General features: G+C 49.9%; 2 protein-coding genes across 11 annotated transcripts; one reads left to right on the top strand and one right to left on the bottom strand.

The window, feature by feature from the left end:
- Window positions 1-124: 124 nt before the first annotated feature.
- METTL23 (methyltransferase 23, arginine) lies at window positions 125-5,842 on the bottom strand. Of its 8 annotated transcripts, none has more exons than XM_070389136.1 (5): window positions 5,717-5,842; window positions 2,634-2,738; window positions 798-1,035; window positions 629-713; window positions 125-478 (listed from the first exon to the last, which is right to left on the bottom strand). In XM_070389136.1, the coding sequence occupies exons 2-5, from the start codon at window positions 2,715-2,717 to the stop codon at window positions 304-306; spliced, it is 582 nt and encodes a 193-aa protein (XP_070245237.1). In that variant the 5' UTR covers window positions 2,718-2,738; window positions 5,717-5,842; the 3' UTR covers window positions 125-303. The 8 variants fall into 8 exon arrangements, with proteins under 8 accessions (XP_070245237.1, XP_014337772.1, XP_005908071.1 ...); XM_014482286.2 differs by lacking the exon at window positions 5,717-5,842 and adding an exon at window positions 5,557-5,654; XM_005908009.3 differs by lacking the exon at window positions 5,717-5,842 and adding an exon at window positions 5,214-5,635.
- Window positions 5,843-5,877: 35 nt separating this feature from the next.
- On the top strand, window positions 5,878-16,743 carry JMJD6 (jumonji domain containing 6, arginine demethylase and lysine hydroxylase). 3 transcript variants are annotated; one of them, XR_011467882.1, is made up of 7 exons: window positions 5,878-6,160; window positions 6,684-7,072; window positions 7,890-8,176; window positions 9,015-9,150; window positions 9,630-9,723; window positions 10,441-10,579; window positions 11,276-11,403. XR_011467882.1 is itself a non-coding variant. In XM_005908008.2 (7 exons), the coding sequence occupies exons 1-7, from the start codon at window positions 6,032-6,034 to the stop codon at window positions 12,846-12,848; spliced, it is 1,245 nt and encodes a 414-aa protein (XP_005908070.1). In that variant the 5' UTR covers window positions 5,879-6,031; the 3' UTR covers window positions 12,849-16,743. The 3 variants fall into 3 exon arrangements, 2 of the variants coding, with proteins under 2 accessions (XP_005908070.1, XP_070245234.1); XM_005908008.2 differs by lacking the exon at window positions 9,630-9,723 and adding an exon at window positions 12,812-16,743 and having other exon boundaries at window positions 5,879-6,160; XM_070389133.1 differs by lacking the exon at window positions 11,276-11,403 and having other exon boundaries at window positions 5,879-6,160; window positions 9,635-9,723; window positions 10,441-10,577.
- The last annotated feature ends 447 nt before the right edge of the window (window positions 16,744-17,190 follow it).

Genomic DNA, 17,190 nt, shown 5'->3' with positions numbered 1-17,190 from the left:
TGGAAATGCCAGTTCAGCACCCACTGTCCTCAATGCTGTAAGGTAGCACTTTGTTAAAAGTTGAATAACCCCCTTCTTATAATCAAATTTATGCCCTATTTTAATAATTTAGGAACAGTCCAGGTCCTTTTTCTTATAGTTTTAATTTTTGTCTTAACGGTTATGTGACTGACCCATCACAGTCTAAAGCCAGCAGATCTGACCATCTTCAAACCCACTGTACTCAAGAAGCTGAAGTGGTCTGAGTCACACAGTTAGCTTGCCAGGTTGCTAAGCAGTATTGACATTGTCCCAAAACAGTTTTTAGGTGTAATTCAGATTGTCCTTTGCAAAGGAGATGACCAGCATTTCAACAGTATGTCTTCCTGGAAGGGCAGATTCTGCTATATCTTCTTTGTCTGCACCAAAAGATTCCAGAGGAATGTGGACACATTTCATGTCCCACTTGTAGAGCAAAGCTTCAAGTGACCAGTCAGCACTGAAAAAAATAAATTACTTTTAAAAAACCAAGCTTTTCTTGTTTTACTTTAGATATGTTCTCATTTTATCCTTAAGTTAGACACTGAATGAGTAGTAACGCTTGCATTAACTTTAATAAAACTGGGAGTAAACCAGGATTCAGGCTTACCTTCTTACCTGGTAAGTAGACCACAATTTGACTTTGGGGTTCTTCTGCATCAAAAAGTAAACTGTAGTTAGAATGTCCTCAAAGTCTGGGAAGAAAAGACTTCTTAATACACTTTTAATTCCATTGTATCTGTGGTTAAATTGACTACCGAGAAGAAAAAAAGGTTTACCTTCTGGTTCAAAGAATACATCAGATGCAAGAATAATGTCTTGTGGTGGTAGAGCCAGAAGATCCCGAGATACATGACCCCAGGTGAGTCCTACAACATGGACCTGAGGCAGATTATTCATTTGGCAGCTTTCCCGACAGATTGCTAGGCAGTGAGGCAACTCTGAACTGTCTGACAGTGTAACTTCAGCACCACATTTTGCAGCCACAATTCCTGGAAGGCTCACTCCAGCACCAATCTAGTAACAAGTTTAAAGGTTTTGCTTAGAACTGCAACAAGTTGTGGATCTTGGCAAATGATTTCTCATTTCATGCATTGGCCTTTAAGTACAGGGTCAATGTGTAAATTTGAATTTTCCATGTCTATAAAACTCCATTCAACACTGCTTTACTCCCTTTAAACTTGACAGTTCTAACTGGGTCAAAGGAGTTGGTCTATTTCAGCATTTTAAAGGGCCCTCAACTGCAACTACAGGTTTGAATTGGGAGGGTGTATAACCAACCAGTCCATTCTGAAGGAGATCAGCCCTGGCATTTCTTGGGAAGGAATGATCCTAAAACTGAAACTGCAGTACTTTGGCCACCTCATGCGAAGAGTTGACTCATTGGAAAAGACTGATGCTGGGAGGGATTGGGGGCAGGAGGAGAAGGGGACGACAGAGGATGAGATGGCTGGATGGCATCACCAACTTGATGGACATGAGTCTGAGTAAACTCCGGGAGCTGGTGATGGACAGGGAGGCCTGGCGTGCTGCGATTCATGGGGTCGCAAAGAGTCGGACACGACTGAGCGACTGATCCGATCTGATAACTAGGACTCTGCAATCCAGTTTCTTGAGTCCTGGGGTGTGGGAACAACCACCTGTTGTATGTGGATTTTGAGTTTTGTGGAGGGTGGGTGCTCCAATCACTGAGCTGTTTGAGGATCGACGATTTCCAAGTGGGAGCATATCTTGAGCAGTTCCATTGTTCAGGATGTCCAGGGCATTATAGCACTATAGTGACCTTCAGTCACTTGGTTCTCATGATCTATAAGGAGCTCCTAATAATGACGACACCAGGTCTCTAGAAGCTCAGTGGGTGACTTGAATGTACAACCAGCCATTAAATTACTACCAATTTTAAATAATTTACATGGCTAAAGTCTGACAGGTCTACAGCATGACTTGGGATTTTTCTAGTTGGGTCTTTAGAACAGCAAAGAAACATACTTTGCATAATACCAAGAAATCCTTACATAAAATTACTATTGCTATGGATTGAAACATGCTTCCTGTTCAAGGATCAACACTGAGATTCCCGACCTTTTTTGAGTAGCTAAAAACCATCACTACTTTGAGCCTGAATTATGCACCAAATGCCTTCATTTCATTTACATGCTTTTGCAAAAGTTAAGAGGTGTCCTTAAGCTTCTGGTTTGTCTTCAGCCTTTGGGTTTAAGCATAGTACCGTTTCTGCAAACGACTTGTTTACTTCTGTAAGCCTTCAGCAGTCTTAAGCCAGGTGGAGTAGTGAGAAAGCACTGGATACATTTTAAAACGAATCTCAAGATTTCCAAAGATGAAAGCCATTTTTCGAGAAAGGCTGCAGTGGTATAGTAGAGTCTGGATGACCCTGTTGGGACACCCTAGAAAGATGGCCTCAAAGACTGCTTCCACGCCAAGGTTCCTTAAGATTAGTCCATGGGTTTCACTTACACTTTAAAGTGTTTTTAACTCACCTGCCATGGAGACTGGCCACATCATCCCTGACTTAAAAATAGATATCTAACGAAACCCAATAACCAGCATACAGACTTATAATCTAGGATTTTTGCAAACCTCAAGGGCACTTTTACCTCTAAGACAGCCTTGCCTGGCAGAGATCCTCTGTGAAACCACAAGTACTGGGCCAGGACCACAGCACAGGGCCAAACATACATTCCATATTGAAGATGCAGGACCTGAAAAGAAATTTTTTGTATGCCATAAATAACATGCTGGAACTCAGAATATTTATACACCAATTACTGAGTGCCTGGCACTGGCATCCATTACAAAAATGACAATTCCTTGTTCTCTAGTTTACATTCTATGGGTGGGTAAGTGAAGTGAAAGTTGCTCAGTCATGTCCGACTCTGCAACCCCTGGACTATAGTCCATGAAACTGTCCAGGCCAGAATACTGGAGTAGGTAGCCTTTCCCTTCTCCAGGGGATCTTCCCAACACAGGCCTCCCACATTGCAGGCAGATTCTTTACCAGCTGAGCCACAAGGGAAGCCCGAGAATATTGGAGAGGGTAGCCTATCCTTTCTCCAGTGGATCTTCCCGACCCAAGAATTGAACCAGGGTCTCCTGCATTGCAGGTGGATTCTTTTACCAACTGAGCCATCCGAGAAGCCCCTTGGGTGGGGGAGAGGGAATATAAAACTATAATACAATGTGATAAGCACTTTTTTTTCCTTTTTGTGATAAGCATTCTTCATAATTCACTTACTCAACTAGAATTTATCCAGGGCCTGAGTGGCTTGTGGCTTAGTGGCTATTTTAGGCTGAGGATGTAACTCATGGAATATGTGTATATATAGGTGTGTGTGTATGTGTGTATCTTACTGTGGAGAGACAACAAGCAAGTATTTTCAGTAATAATGCTACCAGCACAGTGTAACAGGGTGATGTGAGAGTAATGGGGGTGGGCAGTGACCACAAGGTGGTTGCTCAAGATAGGGAGAGGATGATTCAGGCAAAGGCCAAGGCCTCCCCGGGGCCCTCTCCCTGGCAGTGTGGGCCTGAGGGCTGGAGGCAGGGTTGCATAGTACAAGCATAGGTCAGAGGGAAAGCAAAGACCAGACTTGTGGTGCCTGGTAGGCCACAGGAAGTTTAGCTTTTTATTTAAGTGCAGTGAGAAGATACTGGAGGGTTTTAAGCTAGGCATAACCTGGTAATGGGCTCCCCTGGTGGCTCAGATGGTAAAGAAGCCACCTGCAATGCAGAAGGCCAGGCTTTGATCCCTGGGTTGGGAAGATCCCCTGGAGAAGGAAATGGTTACCCACTCCAGTACTCTTGCTGGGAAATGGCCTGGACAGAGGAAGCTGGCGGGCTACAGCCCATGGGGTCACAGAGACAAAACTGAGCGACAGCACAGGCAGGAACGTGCTAACGCTGAGGAGGAACAGGGTGATTCTAGGATGACATCTCAGATGATGTCTGAGTAGAGCTGAGTCCTGGAGTTAGGAAGGCAGGCAACTTGTAAAGCCTTTGCGGAGGCACTGAATCATGAGCATGGTATTTAGGTAGGCAAGGCAACATAGCTCACAACTCTGATATAAGCCTGCCTGAGTTCAAACTTGAGAAATGTAATTTATCAATACTAGCTGTGTAACCTCACTCAAGTTACTTAACCTGTGCTTCCGTTTCCTCAACTCCAAAGCACTATCTTCATAGAATGTCAGGAAAATTCAATGAAAACTAGTTAGTACAAAGTATACAGAGTTAGTGACTGTTTAACCGCGAAACTGCAAGTCTGTTTCGTAATGGGTGCCCCTCCCAGGGTGATAGGCTGAAAAGGTAAAGATACCAAAGGTGAAGGAACTGAAGGTCCGAACATAATCATTCGATACACTCAACAAAAATCTGAGTGCTCAGGCTGCGCTCGCCCACTGAAATGGCCCACTCTCGTCTGTGAGTGTTTCTAAATACATACAATAAAACATAAAACAAAAATGCCTGCCCTGGTGGATTTTACCCAGGAGTACAATGAAGGAGTTCTGATCTGAAGTGTAAGTTATCCAGACTTAGGTAATTAAAAGAAAAAAGACATATCTTCAACAATACCCCAATTACAACATTTTTTTATAGTAAAGGTGTATCTTTTCACAAGGTGTATCTTCATCCACTTCCTCAATCTGGGAAGAAATCCAAAGGGGAATTTTAACACGAAGGCTTTGAGAGACTGCCAGAAATGGATTCCACTCCAGCCTTCAACCCTTAACCTGTTTCTCATATTCAAAACCGTTGCTGCCAATGTCTACCCCACCAGCTGTTGTTAAAATCAAATGAAACGCTGCAACGTGAAAACGCTTTGAAAAACCGGACGTATAATTGCTATTGAGAATTTGGGGGCAGCCATGAGCTGAAAGGAAGCAAGACCAGGCCCCAGAAACTTTATTTGATTAATGAGAGTTGGAATCCCCTGTCCCAGATAAATCTCAGTTAACACGCCCTTCAACAAGATTAAAAAAATTAGATGTGAAGAATGTCACTTTCCCAGCAAGAAGTATTAGGTACGGAGAGGTTCCCCTTCTCGACATTTAATCTGCCAAAAGGCTTCATAGCAAACCGTTTGGCTCTGCGGGTTCACCCGAAGGCTGAATGAAAAAGCCCCTGACCCCCTCTCCTATACTCCTCCCTACAGCCCCAGGCCGGCTGAGAAACACTACCGCGCTAAGGCGATTCCCGGTGGGTGCCTTGGCACGCACCTGCGGGACGCACACTTCCAGTACGGCCCCCTCATCTCCCAGACCCGGCCCCTCCGAGAACCGAAAGCGCTGGGCCCGGACCACTTGCCCTCGGAGGCCACCCTCGTCCGAAGAGGAGTCGGTGGCCTCCGTGCGGGCCGGGAGCAGGGGAGGGCGCCGGGCCGCCAGGCTGCCAAGCTGCACGCGCGAGGGCCCCCGGGTCTGCTCGGGCCGTCTCCCCGGCGCACTTCAGGTCGCTACTACCCGACAGCAAGCGGGGGAAGCACCCCTCGAGCGACGAAATGACCACGCGGCGAGAACAGACCCCAACACCAGGCAAACGAGACACACAGAACAGGTGCAGCGGGCGGGTAGCCGGCCGGAAGAGAGCCAAAAGAGACACCCTTCGCGGCCGGAAGTGACGAACAGGAAGCGGACGCGGGAGAGGCGGGGCCGCAACGAAGAGGTAGCTCGACTGGGCTGACCTTCCCAACATGGCGGATATCCGGTCTGTGTGAGGGCTGGGCCTGGAGACGCAGAGGCCAATGGCTTATCGCGAAAGGCCGGAGGTGGGGGAAGACGGCAGCCACTCGTCCAACCGGAGGCTCGGAAGGTGGTTAGGGAGTGAATCTTCTGGAAGGCGACTTTAAAGGCGCCGGGCCGGAGCGAAGGGCGTCTTGGTGCTGCCGTCGCCCTAGTCTGGGTGTGTGTGTGTGTGCGGAGAGGGGAGCGGCGCATTGGTGGCAGGAAGCGAGCTGCGCTGAGGTCGTCGCGGAACCAGCTGGTGGTGACCCTGCAGGATGAACCACAAGAGCAAGAAGCGGATCCGTGAGGCCAAGAGGAGTGCGCGGCCGGAGCTGAAGGACTCGTTGGACTGGACCCGGCACAACTACTACGAGAGCTTCCCACTGAACCCGGCGGCCGTGGCGGTGAGCGGGCCGCGATCGCGGGCCGGGCGGACCACGGGCATCCACCGGGGGCTGTGCGCACCTTTCCCGGGACCGGAGAGGTGCCGCCCAGCACTGCCCCCAGAGTTCCGATGGGTTCGCCCGCACCCCGCGGAGGTCGGGGTCGTCGGCGCCCGTTCCAGCGCGGGCCTCCTTTCTCCTCGCCGCAGCCGCGCCTGCCGAGGGCAGCTGGAGCCGCACCCCCTTGACGCCCTCCACGAGGCCTGTCACCCCTGCACCCCTTTTGGGCGGCGGGGCCATAGGGAACCTAGGTGTTCAAGGCCACAAGTGGGAGACGCGAAGCCCTGCTTCCTTGGTAGGATGGCGATGGGTTTGCTGTGCCCGAATGCACGCAAGTCCTTTCCCCTCCCTAAGAGGAGCCAGAACTAGAATCTGGCTCCTTGGGCTTATGATTGCTAATTGGCTTTGGGGAACACCCTTACCTGCCACCGGGCTTTTCTTTCTCTCTTTTTTTAATTCGATGGGTCTTTTCTGATTCCCTCAGGACAATGTGGAAAGGGCAGACGCTTTACAACTGTCGGTGGAAGAATTTGTGGAGCGATATGAAAGACCGTACAAGCCCGTGGTTCTGCTGAATGCCCAAGAGGGCTGGTCTGCGCAGGAGAAGTGGACTCTGGAGCGCCTCAAAAGGAAATACCGGAACCAGAAGTTCAAGTGTGGCGAGGACAACGACGGGTACTCGGTGAAGATGAAGATGAAATACTACATCGAGTACATGGAGAGCACCCGCGATGACAGCCCCCTTTACATCTTTGACAGCAGCTACGGGGAACACCCCAAAAGAAGGAAACTTTTGGAAGACTACAAGGTGCCAAAGTTTTTCACCGATGACCTTTTCCAGTATGCGGGGGAGAAGCGCAGGCCCCCTTACAGGTAAGTACTGGGCAGTGATGTGGTTATAATCTTGTCTCCAGCAACTAATCTTTTTTCTGAAACAGTGAGTGGTTCTGCCATGGTCGCTCATGGAACTTAGAGGGCTTCCCATACCTGCCCAGGGACTCCTGCCTGGTGCTGCCTGGGCATCAGATTTTTGAAAGCTTCCTCACGTGATCCAAGCATGCAATCAAAGTTGAACCAGTGATCTGTAAGGGACATTTTATTTCACTTAAATATTTATTTATTTTGGCTGTGCCAGGTCTTGGTGCAGCATGCAGGCTCTTTTAAGTTGTGGCATGCAGGATTTAGCTCCCTTTTGCTGTTGTTTAGTCGATCAGTCGTAGCCAACTTTTTTGCCACCCCAGGGACTGTAGCTCTCCTGGCTTCCCTGTACGTGGGATTTCCCAGGGGAAAATGCGGGAGCAGATTGCCATTTCCTACTCCAGGGGGTCGTCTCAATTAAACCTGTGTCTCCTGGATTAAGAGGCAGATTCTCTACTGCTGAGCCACCAAGGAAGTCCCTAGTTCCCTGACCAGGGATCAAACCTGGGCCCCCTCCATTGGGAGCTCGTAGTGTTAGCCACTGGACCACCGGGAAAGTCTCTGTAAGGGACATTTTAAGAGCTAAAGTCCAGCAATAAGCCACATCAGTGATTTTTCTGTTAGGGATCAGCCCATGTACAATTTACTCAGCATTTCTAAATATTAGAATTTGCATAGTTTTCAAAATAACATTTGTATAAAACTGAAAGCTGCGTTTGTGGCATGTATGCAGTCAAGTCACACTGCACATCTTGGATGCTCCATCCTCTAGGTGGTTTGTGATGGGGCCACCTCGGTCCGGAACAGGAATCCACATCGACCCTCTGGGAACCAGTGCCTGGAATGCCTTAGTTCAGGGCCACAAGCGCTGGTGCCTGTTCCCTACCAGCACGCCTAGGGAGCTCATCAAGGTGACCCGAGAAGAAGGAGGGAACCAGCAAGATGAAGCTATTACCTGGTTTAACATCATCTATCCCCGGACGCAGCTTCCAACCTGGCCACCCGAATTCAAACCCCTGGAAATCTTACAGAAACCAGGAGAGACTGTTTTTGTACCAGGTATACTTTCTTTGATTTCAGTAATCTGTCATTCCTGAGCACAGTTATATACAGTGAGTCAAAGAAATCCCTCCGCAGGCTGACTCCCAGTGAACTGACTGGGGCCTGCCTCTGACTGTGATGTGTTGCTGCGTAATCTCCGGCTCAGGGGGCTGCTGTCCACCTTTCTTGTAGCCTGTGTGTATTACGACTATTGAAAAACTTCGTATCTGCTGGAGAGCCTATTCTTTTTTATTCCTACTAGTTACCCAGTGTCTTTGTGTGTGTTCAGTGACTTGTGCTTATTTCCATAAATGGGGTTTTTGACACAGTGTAGCACTGGGTGGATTAAGTCAGGAAACAGTTACTTAAAAGCCAAGAGGCAGGAAATCCCACACCTGAAAATTACGCTTTGTTTTGATAGGCCAAGTGTTAGAATTGAGGGTATTTAAGATATGTACCCTCTTCCTAGAAACCGAAGAACTTGCTGCCTTTACAGTTTTGGTCACAGCTTTGGATGGACAGGGCTGGACACATTTGTTCTGTAAAAGAGCCAGAGAATAAATATTTTAGGCACTGCAGGCTGGATGGTGTCTGTCGGAAGGGCTCAGCTCTGCCCAGGGGACAGGAAAGCAGGCGTGGCCAGGCTCCAGTGAAACTTAGCACAAGCAGGTGGGTGGTGGCTCCTGCCTCAGGAGGAGTGCTAACCACACCGGGTCCTGGCTCTCTTAAGACTGTCCCTTGTGGACAGGAATCCCCAGTTTCAGAAGTTTGTGTTACATGTTATGTGAAATTTGTGTTATTGGGCGATTGTGTGTAGAGCCCATTCCTGTTTAACCGTTTATTTGTTGGATTTCAGGAGGCTGGTGGCACGTTGTCCTTAATCTTGACACCACCATTGCCATCACCCAGAACTTTGCCAGCAGTACCAACTTCCCTGTTGTCTGGCACAAGACGGTAAGAGGGAGACCAAAGTTGTCAAGGAAATGGTATAGGTGAGAGACATTTTTGATTTCTTATTTTTTGCTTTTGCTCCAACTTCTACCCCAGAGATACAATGGCAAGAGTCTACTGCTGCTATAACATGTGCTGAGTTTAACTCAGGCCTGGGAAAAACTGGGGCTGCAAAACCTCACTGGTAGAAGAGAGTGGGTCCAAGGTCAGGGCCAGTTCTCAGGATGCTTGCCAGCCTTGAGGTGACAGGCTCAGACTGCACGTTTGATCGAGGCCAGGCGTCCCAACGAACACGGTCATAACTGGGATTGTTCCTCATTTTCTGTTTTCGTTTTTTTGGTTTTGGTTTTATGTTTCCTCAAAGCTAGCTCTAGCAAAGGAAGCCATTTTTGTTTGGGTTTGATTTTGGTTGTTTTCTTTTCCTTATTCCAAAAGCTTTACCCCCATTTGAACTTATTACCTTCGGTTCTCGTGAGTGAGGTGACTGCCCTGGAGACTTAGCTCCTCTGTTTATCCACAGAACAGATACAGCAGGGGCAGCGGCAGTGCAAGCCACCCCCAGCCACCCCGTGCCACTGTGTCCCAACCCTGACCTGGAGGGACCAGCTCTCGGGGTAAGAGAGGGATCCCGGCTTGCTCAGTGCTCAGCCTCCCTGCTGAGAGGGCCAGCAAGGGTGGTGGCTTTGTTCTCCCCGGACTCTCGGGCGTCCGAGGCCCACTGACTCCATCCCTCAGGCCGCTGTGTGCTGCCGTCTGGTCCTTCCGAAAGGCCTTCCCGAACAGTGTGTCTTTTGTCCTCGGTTGCAGTGGCCACCAGACGAGGTCCCTAAGGGGCGGGCTGGCGGCCGCCCCCCGACAGTCCTGTCCAGCTTCACCTTCCAGTGAGGGGGGACCCACTCTATCACCCGACGCTTCTTACCTCTCACAAACCTTATTGTTTCTGCTCTTAACAAATAGAACGTTAACTGAGCCCAGCTCCCATCACTGAGCACTGTGCTGTGGAAAGGAGAGATTAAAAAACATCAGCTAGGAAGGTGCAGGGAAGAGTACGAGGGAGAGAGATGGTTTCTCCCGAGACTGACTCAGGGGCGCGCAGCCTCGTGTGGGCAGCGCGCGCGTGGCTTTTGAGCTCACTAGGCAGCAGCCAGTCGCGTGCGGCTGGTTTTCCTTTCAGGGAAGCCTGAGCAGCGGGGGGCTCTGTGCCCGGCCTGCGCATCCGTGTCTGTCCTCAGCACCGTGCCGGCACGTCTAGCAGAGGCAGGGCTCAGCCCTGAGTCTGGGGCTCTGTGGGTGGCTGTCGCCACACTGAGAGCACGTGTCTCATCCCTTAGGATCTTGAAGCAGGAGCACCCGGAGTTGGCGGTCCTGGCTGACTCCGTTGACCTGCAGGAATCCACGGGGATCGCCTCCGACAGCTCCAGTGACTCCTCCAGCTCCTCCAGCTCCAGCTCGTCCGACTCGGACTCAGAGGTGAGGCCACCCTCGCTCCCCAGTCCTCCAGGGCAGGGCACCCTCGAAAAACCAGAGGGGACTTTGTGCCTCCTCCCCAGAAGGGAAAGAGAGGGGGTCGTGTTTCACCTTCTTCTTCCAAGAACTGCCACTGTCCTCAGTCCTTCTGTGGGGTGAGGTTTGCCCCTTTTATAGCTCTGAAGCATTTGTTAATCGTTAAAACAGTCACTGGGCTTCCCAGGTGGTGCTAGTGGTAAGGAACCCGCCTGCCAGTGCAGAAGATGTAGGAGACGCGGGTTCCATACCTGGGTTGGAAAGATCCCCTCAACCCACTCTAGTATTCTTGCTGGAAAATGCTGTGGACAGAGGAACCTGGCGGACTATGGTTCATAAGGTCGCAAAGTGTCGGGGATGACTGAAGCGACTTCACTTGCACGCACGCACGCAGAGTAGTCTCTAGGGGTGAGACGTAGCTGAAGATTCGGTTAAGTAAATGATGCAGGATCACACAGCTGGGGACAGTGGTGTCGGGATTTAAACTTCAAGCATTCTCCAGACTGAAAGCCCACGTTAGGAATTTCCGTGGATGGTAAATAATAAGCTTAGAGGGAGTTCCCTGGTGTCCAGTGGTTAGGACTCTGCTTTCACTGCTGAGGGCCCAGTTTCAGTCCCTGGCTGCCTCCAACTGATGCCCTGTTTTTCTCCTTCTGCGTCCAGTGCGAGTCCGGCTCTGAAGGCGAAGGCACAATGCACCGCAGGAAGAAGAGGCGGACGTGCGGCATGGTGGGGAACGGGGACACCACCTCGCAGGACGACTGCGTGAGCAAAGAGCGCAGCTCCTCCAGGTGACCGCGCGTGGCTGTCGTCTGTGTGCGAGGACGCGCCTACAGCCTGCGGCAGGGCCCCGGGGCAGCCCGGTGGGTCCCGCAGACCCGGGAGGGCCCCGAAAGCCCGAGAATGAGGACCTCCGGGGCCGGGAGCTTCTCTCTCAGTGTTTGCGGCAGTAGCTCTCTTCTCCGCTACCGATGCAAGCGCACGGGGCTTGTTTTAAGCATAAGGGTGAGGATCCGTGTGAATGGTGCCAAGGGAAACCTTGACGTTATTTAATAAAAGTTAAATTCATCTTATATCTTGGAAATTTTTTTCCCTGGAGAACACCAGAATCTCCTCTCATTGCTCTTCTTGCTGTGACCTTGGGAGAAAAGACTGATTCTGCTGGCGGGTGGTGGCTGCCCTCAGTGGGGAAATGATGGTTCGTTATCACAGTAAAGGGCGAAACGCTGAGAAGTTGTCCCCAAGCTTCTGAAGGGTCTGAGGCGTGGCCTCCTGCTTTTTCTCCCAGTTTGCCACTGCATGGAGCACTTGCAGATTTTTAAATAAAATCTTAATCATGTCTCCAGCGGGGTTTTGTTTTTGTGTTAAACCTGAGGGAGGGAATTCCCTGGTGGGCCAGTGCTTAGGACTCTGAGCTTTCACTGCCAAGGGTCTGGGTTCAGTCCCTGAACTTGGGGAACTTAGATCCCACGAGCCTAAACAGACTAAATTATTAAACAACAACAAAAAAAACGGAATTGGATCTAAATAAGTTAAAACTTGAGGTAAAATCAACAAGCTAACCTTTTTGCAAGTGGCTACCCCAGCGCTGCACACATGCCCGGCTCCCGGGAGGCCTGTCTGCGTCCCGGGCCTTTAAACCCCAGAGCCCTGTTGTCCACGTGCTGCTAGCCGAAGCGTCACTGGGGCGGCATTAAGAGGGATGGTTTCTGGGCAGACAGTGAAATCCTGAGGCTCTTGCGACTCTGTCTGAAGTCCCTGCCCGCTGCAGCTGATGCCCCTGTTATGTTCTTTGTGTCTCCAAGCAGCCTGGCACTTGCTTAAATGTGACAGAAGTGGAGGACCCACATTCCTTTCTGTCATCTCTTCCTCATTCTCTGGGGTCTGGTTGGAATCCCGTGGGGGCTATTCGGGTGTCCTAATCAGATGAATCGATCAGATTGGATCATGCATTTCTGAGCCCTACTTGTCCTTTCCAGCCTTAGATTTCTCTTCTTGCCTTGTTTCTATTGTTGTAGACTTATATCTGCCCCTGGGGTATGGTTTTGTATTTGTACTCTATAAGGAAAGTCTTTAGAGAAGGCCCTGCCGTTATTTCAGCCTGGGGCCCTGGGGGTTCTGCTTGTAACCTTTCATTCCCCTTTGCAGCAGCCGTGCTGTCTACCTGCTGATCACAGGCGGTTGTACTTTCCTTGACAGGATTAGGGACACTTGTGGAGGCCGTGCTCACCCCTAAGCTGAAGCTCTCCCTGAGGTGGCTCCTGTGGCAGCTGTTGGCAGCCACTCACCTCAGTCTTCCTGTCTTCTGCTCCTACCTTCTCCTTTGTCTTCTTTGAATTTGGATAATCCTCTCTGGCCCAAGCTCATGTCTCCGGTCAAATGCTGTTTTTTCTCTGCTAACCGAGACTAGATTGTCAAGAAGTTAAAAAAAATTCAGCATGCTCAGCGAAGCACTGAAGGCCGCTGTGACATCAGGTGAGAAGGTTCTGTGCTTCTTTAAAACTGAACGCCTTGTCGCCTTGCTGGTGTTGGTGAGGGGCTCCCACCATCCGCATGTGGCCGGCTGCACGAAAGCAAGAGACGCCAAGAGTGGTGAGTGGACTCTGAGTCCTATGTGAACCAGTTATGTAAACGAAGGACCACGAGAGCGCCGCCTCCCTGTGTGCCGTCATCTGTCCAGAAATGCAGTTGGCAGCAGAAGCCCGGCCGGGGGCCAGCGCCACTCACCCACTGCCCAGTGCGTGGGTGAGCATTCATCACCTTTACTCTGGTCAGAGAGGCTGTGAGATTCCAAGGATATTTTCCTGTGATGTGTTTTGTGGGGGAAGGACGACCCATCGGGCTTGTTGGGTTTATGATCAGAGCAGGAAAGGTGTTCAACGTGTTGTCATCACAGAACTAAAGTTATAAACAGGACCAGGTTCTTACAAATTTGTCCCCATCTTTCCCACCACGTACGTGACCCCTGAGTCAGAAGTTTCTCGCTCTCTCAAAGGCTTCATAATTAACAGCCTCATATTTTGGACCTGGAGACATTAGGTGGGTGATCCTGTTAGCAGCCAGGAATAAATGCAGAGGTGGTGCATCTGGTCTTTGGGATCTGTTTAGGTTTCTAAATAACTCTGGTTTAAATACTTAGAGGTTGACCAGCAGGTTCCATCTCTTGCCCTCTCGATTCACCTGCTTGCCTTCATCTGTCTCCAAATTCAACTAAAGTGTTATAAAAATAAGAGGGGGCTGTCGAGGACGCATCCAGTGAATTTCCAGGTTGGACTGCGGGAGGGAAGGGCACCAGCAGGTGAAGGCGGAGGAGCCTCACCAGCGCCAGCAGGCGCAGAGGAGTGGGCCATCAACTGGAGTCGTACCGTTGGCTCTCAGAATCCTCCCTTAAGTGGGTGTGATCAGGGAATCCTGTTTACTTGTCTACAGACCAGTCATCCCTTCCTAACTCCCTGGGATGGTCATGTGGCTTTACTCTAGAAGGCTGGTCCCCTATTTTGTCTTTGCCCAATTTTTTGCATTCTAAAAGGCCAACCAAAACTCGTGTGGATTGGATGGAACTTCTGCCCATTTCCTAGTATCAGTCTACCTACTATCAGTCTACCCGTCCCCCCCGCCCCACCCCCCCACCCCCCCCCACGCCTCCAACACACACACACACCCGCTCTGGCTCCAGGGCATGTCTGTGCCTGTGAGTGTTCAGTCACTGAGTGGTGTCTAACGCTGTGACCCTATGGACTGGAGCCCTCCAGGCTCCTCTGTCTGTGGGATTTCCCAGGCGAGAATACTGGAGTGGGGTACCATTCCCTGCTCCAGGGGATCTTCCCAACCTAGGGATTGAACCCAAGTTTTCTGCATTGCAGGCAGATTCTTTACCACTGAACCACCAGGGAAGCCCAGGAAGTGTCTCTAGGTGTGAGGAATCCAGACCCCGAAGGGATCATCCAGAGATTGCATTCATACTTGAATGGCGTTCCTCCTCCTCTTTAAAAAACTTTTCTTGACATCTTCAAAGTGCTTTTCTTTTCCCCAGTGTTGCTGCTGGGCTATCACACTCCCTTTCCTCTCCAATCCATACCAACTGCTTCTCCCTCAGCTTCAGCGTAAAGGATCAAACCACCGGACAGGCCGCCTGCCGCCAGGGGGCGTGGTGGGCATGGTGAAGTAGAAGTTCCGCTGGAGAGACTAGCCACCCAGTTTTACTTACCCAGATGCCAAAGGTAATTCCTGTTTGATAAACAACATCCAGAAATAAGAGATCCAGCCTGTGTGACAGGCCCGCAGTCCCCTGTCCTGAAAGTGCCTGGGTGGCACAGGTTACACCACTTGGCTCCCACCACCCCATGAAGGACTATGGGACCCTCTTTCATTGTCTTAGCCGGGTGAGATTCAGCAGCTGCCTTTTATTGTCACTGAGCCAGGCAAACATACCGCTGTGGACGAAAAGTAGGGCTGAGGTGAGGAAAGAAAGCAGTGGAGTGTGGCCAGGTGGTCACTGTGAGGCAGGAAGTGGGGTCCAAGGGCCCATCTGTTCTAAAGTCAACCCTTCTACCCACCTTGCATGAGCTGCTCCTGTGAGTGGTGCCAAGGACAGTAAGGAGAAAGATACAACATTAAACTATTTTTAGAGATTATTCTCTGAGATGACAGCTGATGTTAAAACCAATAGCAGGGGGATGGGGGTGGGGACTTCCCTGGTGGCCCAGTGGCTATGACACTGCACTCCCAATGCAGGGAGCCCGGGTTCAATCCCTGGTCAGGGTACTAGATCCCCACATACCGCCACTAAAGATCGTGTTTACCCCAAGAAGATCGAAGATCCCGCATGCTGTAACTGAAACTCAGTGCAGCCAAATAAATAAATGTTAAAAAACCAACAAGCTGGGTCCTAGAAGAAAGGATCTAGACTAATAACTACTGAAGACGAGGATCGGGGTGGGTGAGACCAGAGTCAGGGACCCAGGACATCTGGGTCTGTGGAGATGAGGGAGGTCACTAAAGGCTTTACCATCAGCCCGAGGTGGCCAGTGTCGCACAATGGTAGGTGCCTCTGAGGTCCGTAGTGCCGTGATGTTGAAGGTGACACCTGTGAGGGGAGAGCCACCAAAAACAGGAACATCGTTCACATTTTGCTCAACTTGTAGATCCCCATTTGTTCATTATTAAAATGTTCAACAAACGTTGGCGCTCCAGGCTCTATTCTAGGTGTTGGAGACACCACAGGGACAACAAACCCAGATCCCTGACCCCCTAGATCTTCACAGACTGTGAGGGTGCTGTTCATAAGGGCTACGGACGGGTCAGGGCAGGGAGAACCATACACGTCCATCTCCATGATCAGAAAAGCAAGTCTAGCCCTTACTAAGTACAAGTTAATGAGATTTTCATAGAGGAACATAATTATAATTTTAGCTGTATTTTTAACTGAGGACACAGCTTCTTTGTAAATCAGCTAAAGGTATTTAAGGAGCAGCACAAAAACTGCTGGTACAAGTGCTTTACAAATTTATTAGAGGTTCTGCCTCTGTATACTTTAAGATGCTAGATAGGAGTTGGAGTGGAACAGGGATTCTGCGGTAAATGTAAAAAGTACTGTTTAGGAAGTAGGCATTTAAACACGCGACCGTAGATTTCTTGAATTGTATGTAGCGTTTCCACAAATAAGTGTTTTGTCACGTGTATTGGGTCCTGCTGATGGTTCCACGTGGAGTCTGGTTTCTCCTCACTCCTGCCCCCCTAGCTTCTGTCATGATGATACATCAAAACTGCAGGAGCCCTCCCAGGATGGCTTTTAACTTTGTCTCATCTGTAGTTCAAGTTCAGAAACTTGGAACACCTCACACCCATCCTTTGTTCTCCTGAGAGCAGGAGAACTGACCTCGCCTGCTCTCGCCACGGAGACTGGACACTACAGAGGAACTGGGACCATCTGCCGAGTACCTGGTGCCTCCTCAGTCATTTAAGTCAAGTGCGCTGAGCGCCTGCTGGTTCTGCTGTAGTTTTTCCTGTGGGGACTGTCACCAAATGCCTGGGAGTGCTGGGGGACAGCCGCCACTGGTTTGGCATTTTTAACTTGGACTGCGATGAAACTTGTTCATCGTTTTAAATAAAGCAACTTGATTTGGGTTTGGGTTTTTTGCATTGTCTTGTCCTTGTTTTCATTCTTATTCATATGAAAGTCAACAGAGTGTACTGAGTTTGTCTGCACAAAGGGACCTCTTAAAAATACACTTGACCCTTGAACAACTCAGAGTTTAGGGGTACAATCCTCCCTATGCACAGTGGAAAATTCAAGATAAGCTGAGAGCCAGCCCTCCGTATCCAAGTTTCACAGTTCTGCAGCCAGCCTCGGATTGCATAGTACTGCAGTTCCTGTTTAATGGAAAAATGTCCGCATGTAAGTGGAACCATGCACTTCAAATGCATGTTGTTCAAGAGTCAACTGTACACTTTAAAACAGGGGAGACAGGTAACAAAAATAAGACCCAAACACTTTGGGTGAAAGTCCCCCACTGGTCAAAAGCTAGTAGCCAGGAGAAAAACCTCATTCCACATTTCAGAGTAGTGGGCATTTTTAT

The sequence above is a fragment of the Bos mutus genome, chromosome 19, assembly GCF_027580195.1.
Source record: "Bos mutus isolate GX-2022 chromosome 19, NWIPB_WYAK_1.1, whole genome shotgun sequence".
Lineage (NCBI taxonomy): Eukaryota > Metazoa > Chordata > Mammalia > Artiodactyla > Bovidae > Bos > Bos mutus.
The sequence above is the reverse complement of the archived record's forward strand: the minus strand, read 5'-3'. Positions and strand labels throughout refer to the sequence as shown.

Bases quoted from the DNA above. Each gene is read 5' to 3' on its own strand.
- JMJD6 (XM_005908008.2), top strand. From the start codon at position 6,032: ATGAACCACAAGAGCAAGAAGCGGATCCGTGAGGCCAAGAGGAGTGCG. The intron at 6,161-6,683 runs GTGAGCGGGCCG...TGATTCCCTCAG, and splicing joins TGAACCCGGCGGCCGTGGCG to GACAATGTGGAAAGGGCAGA. The intron at 10,580-11,275 runs GTGAGGCCACCC...TTCTGCGTCCAG, and splicing joins CGTCCGACTCGGACTCAGAG to TGCGAGTCCGGCTCTGAAGG.
- METTL23 (XM_070389136.1), bottom strand. From the start codon at position 2,717: ATGTATGTTTGGCCCTGTGCTGTGGTCCTGGCCCAGTACTTGTGGTTT. The intron at 714-797 runs GTAAACCTTTTT...TTTTCTTCCCAG, and splicing joins TGTATTCTTTGAACCAGAAG to ACTTTGAGGACATTCTAACT. The intron at 479-628 runs GTAAGCCTGAAT...TATTTTTTTCAG, and splicing joins TCTACTTACCAGGTAAGAAG to TGCTGACTGGTCACTTGAAG.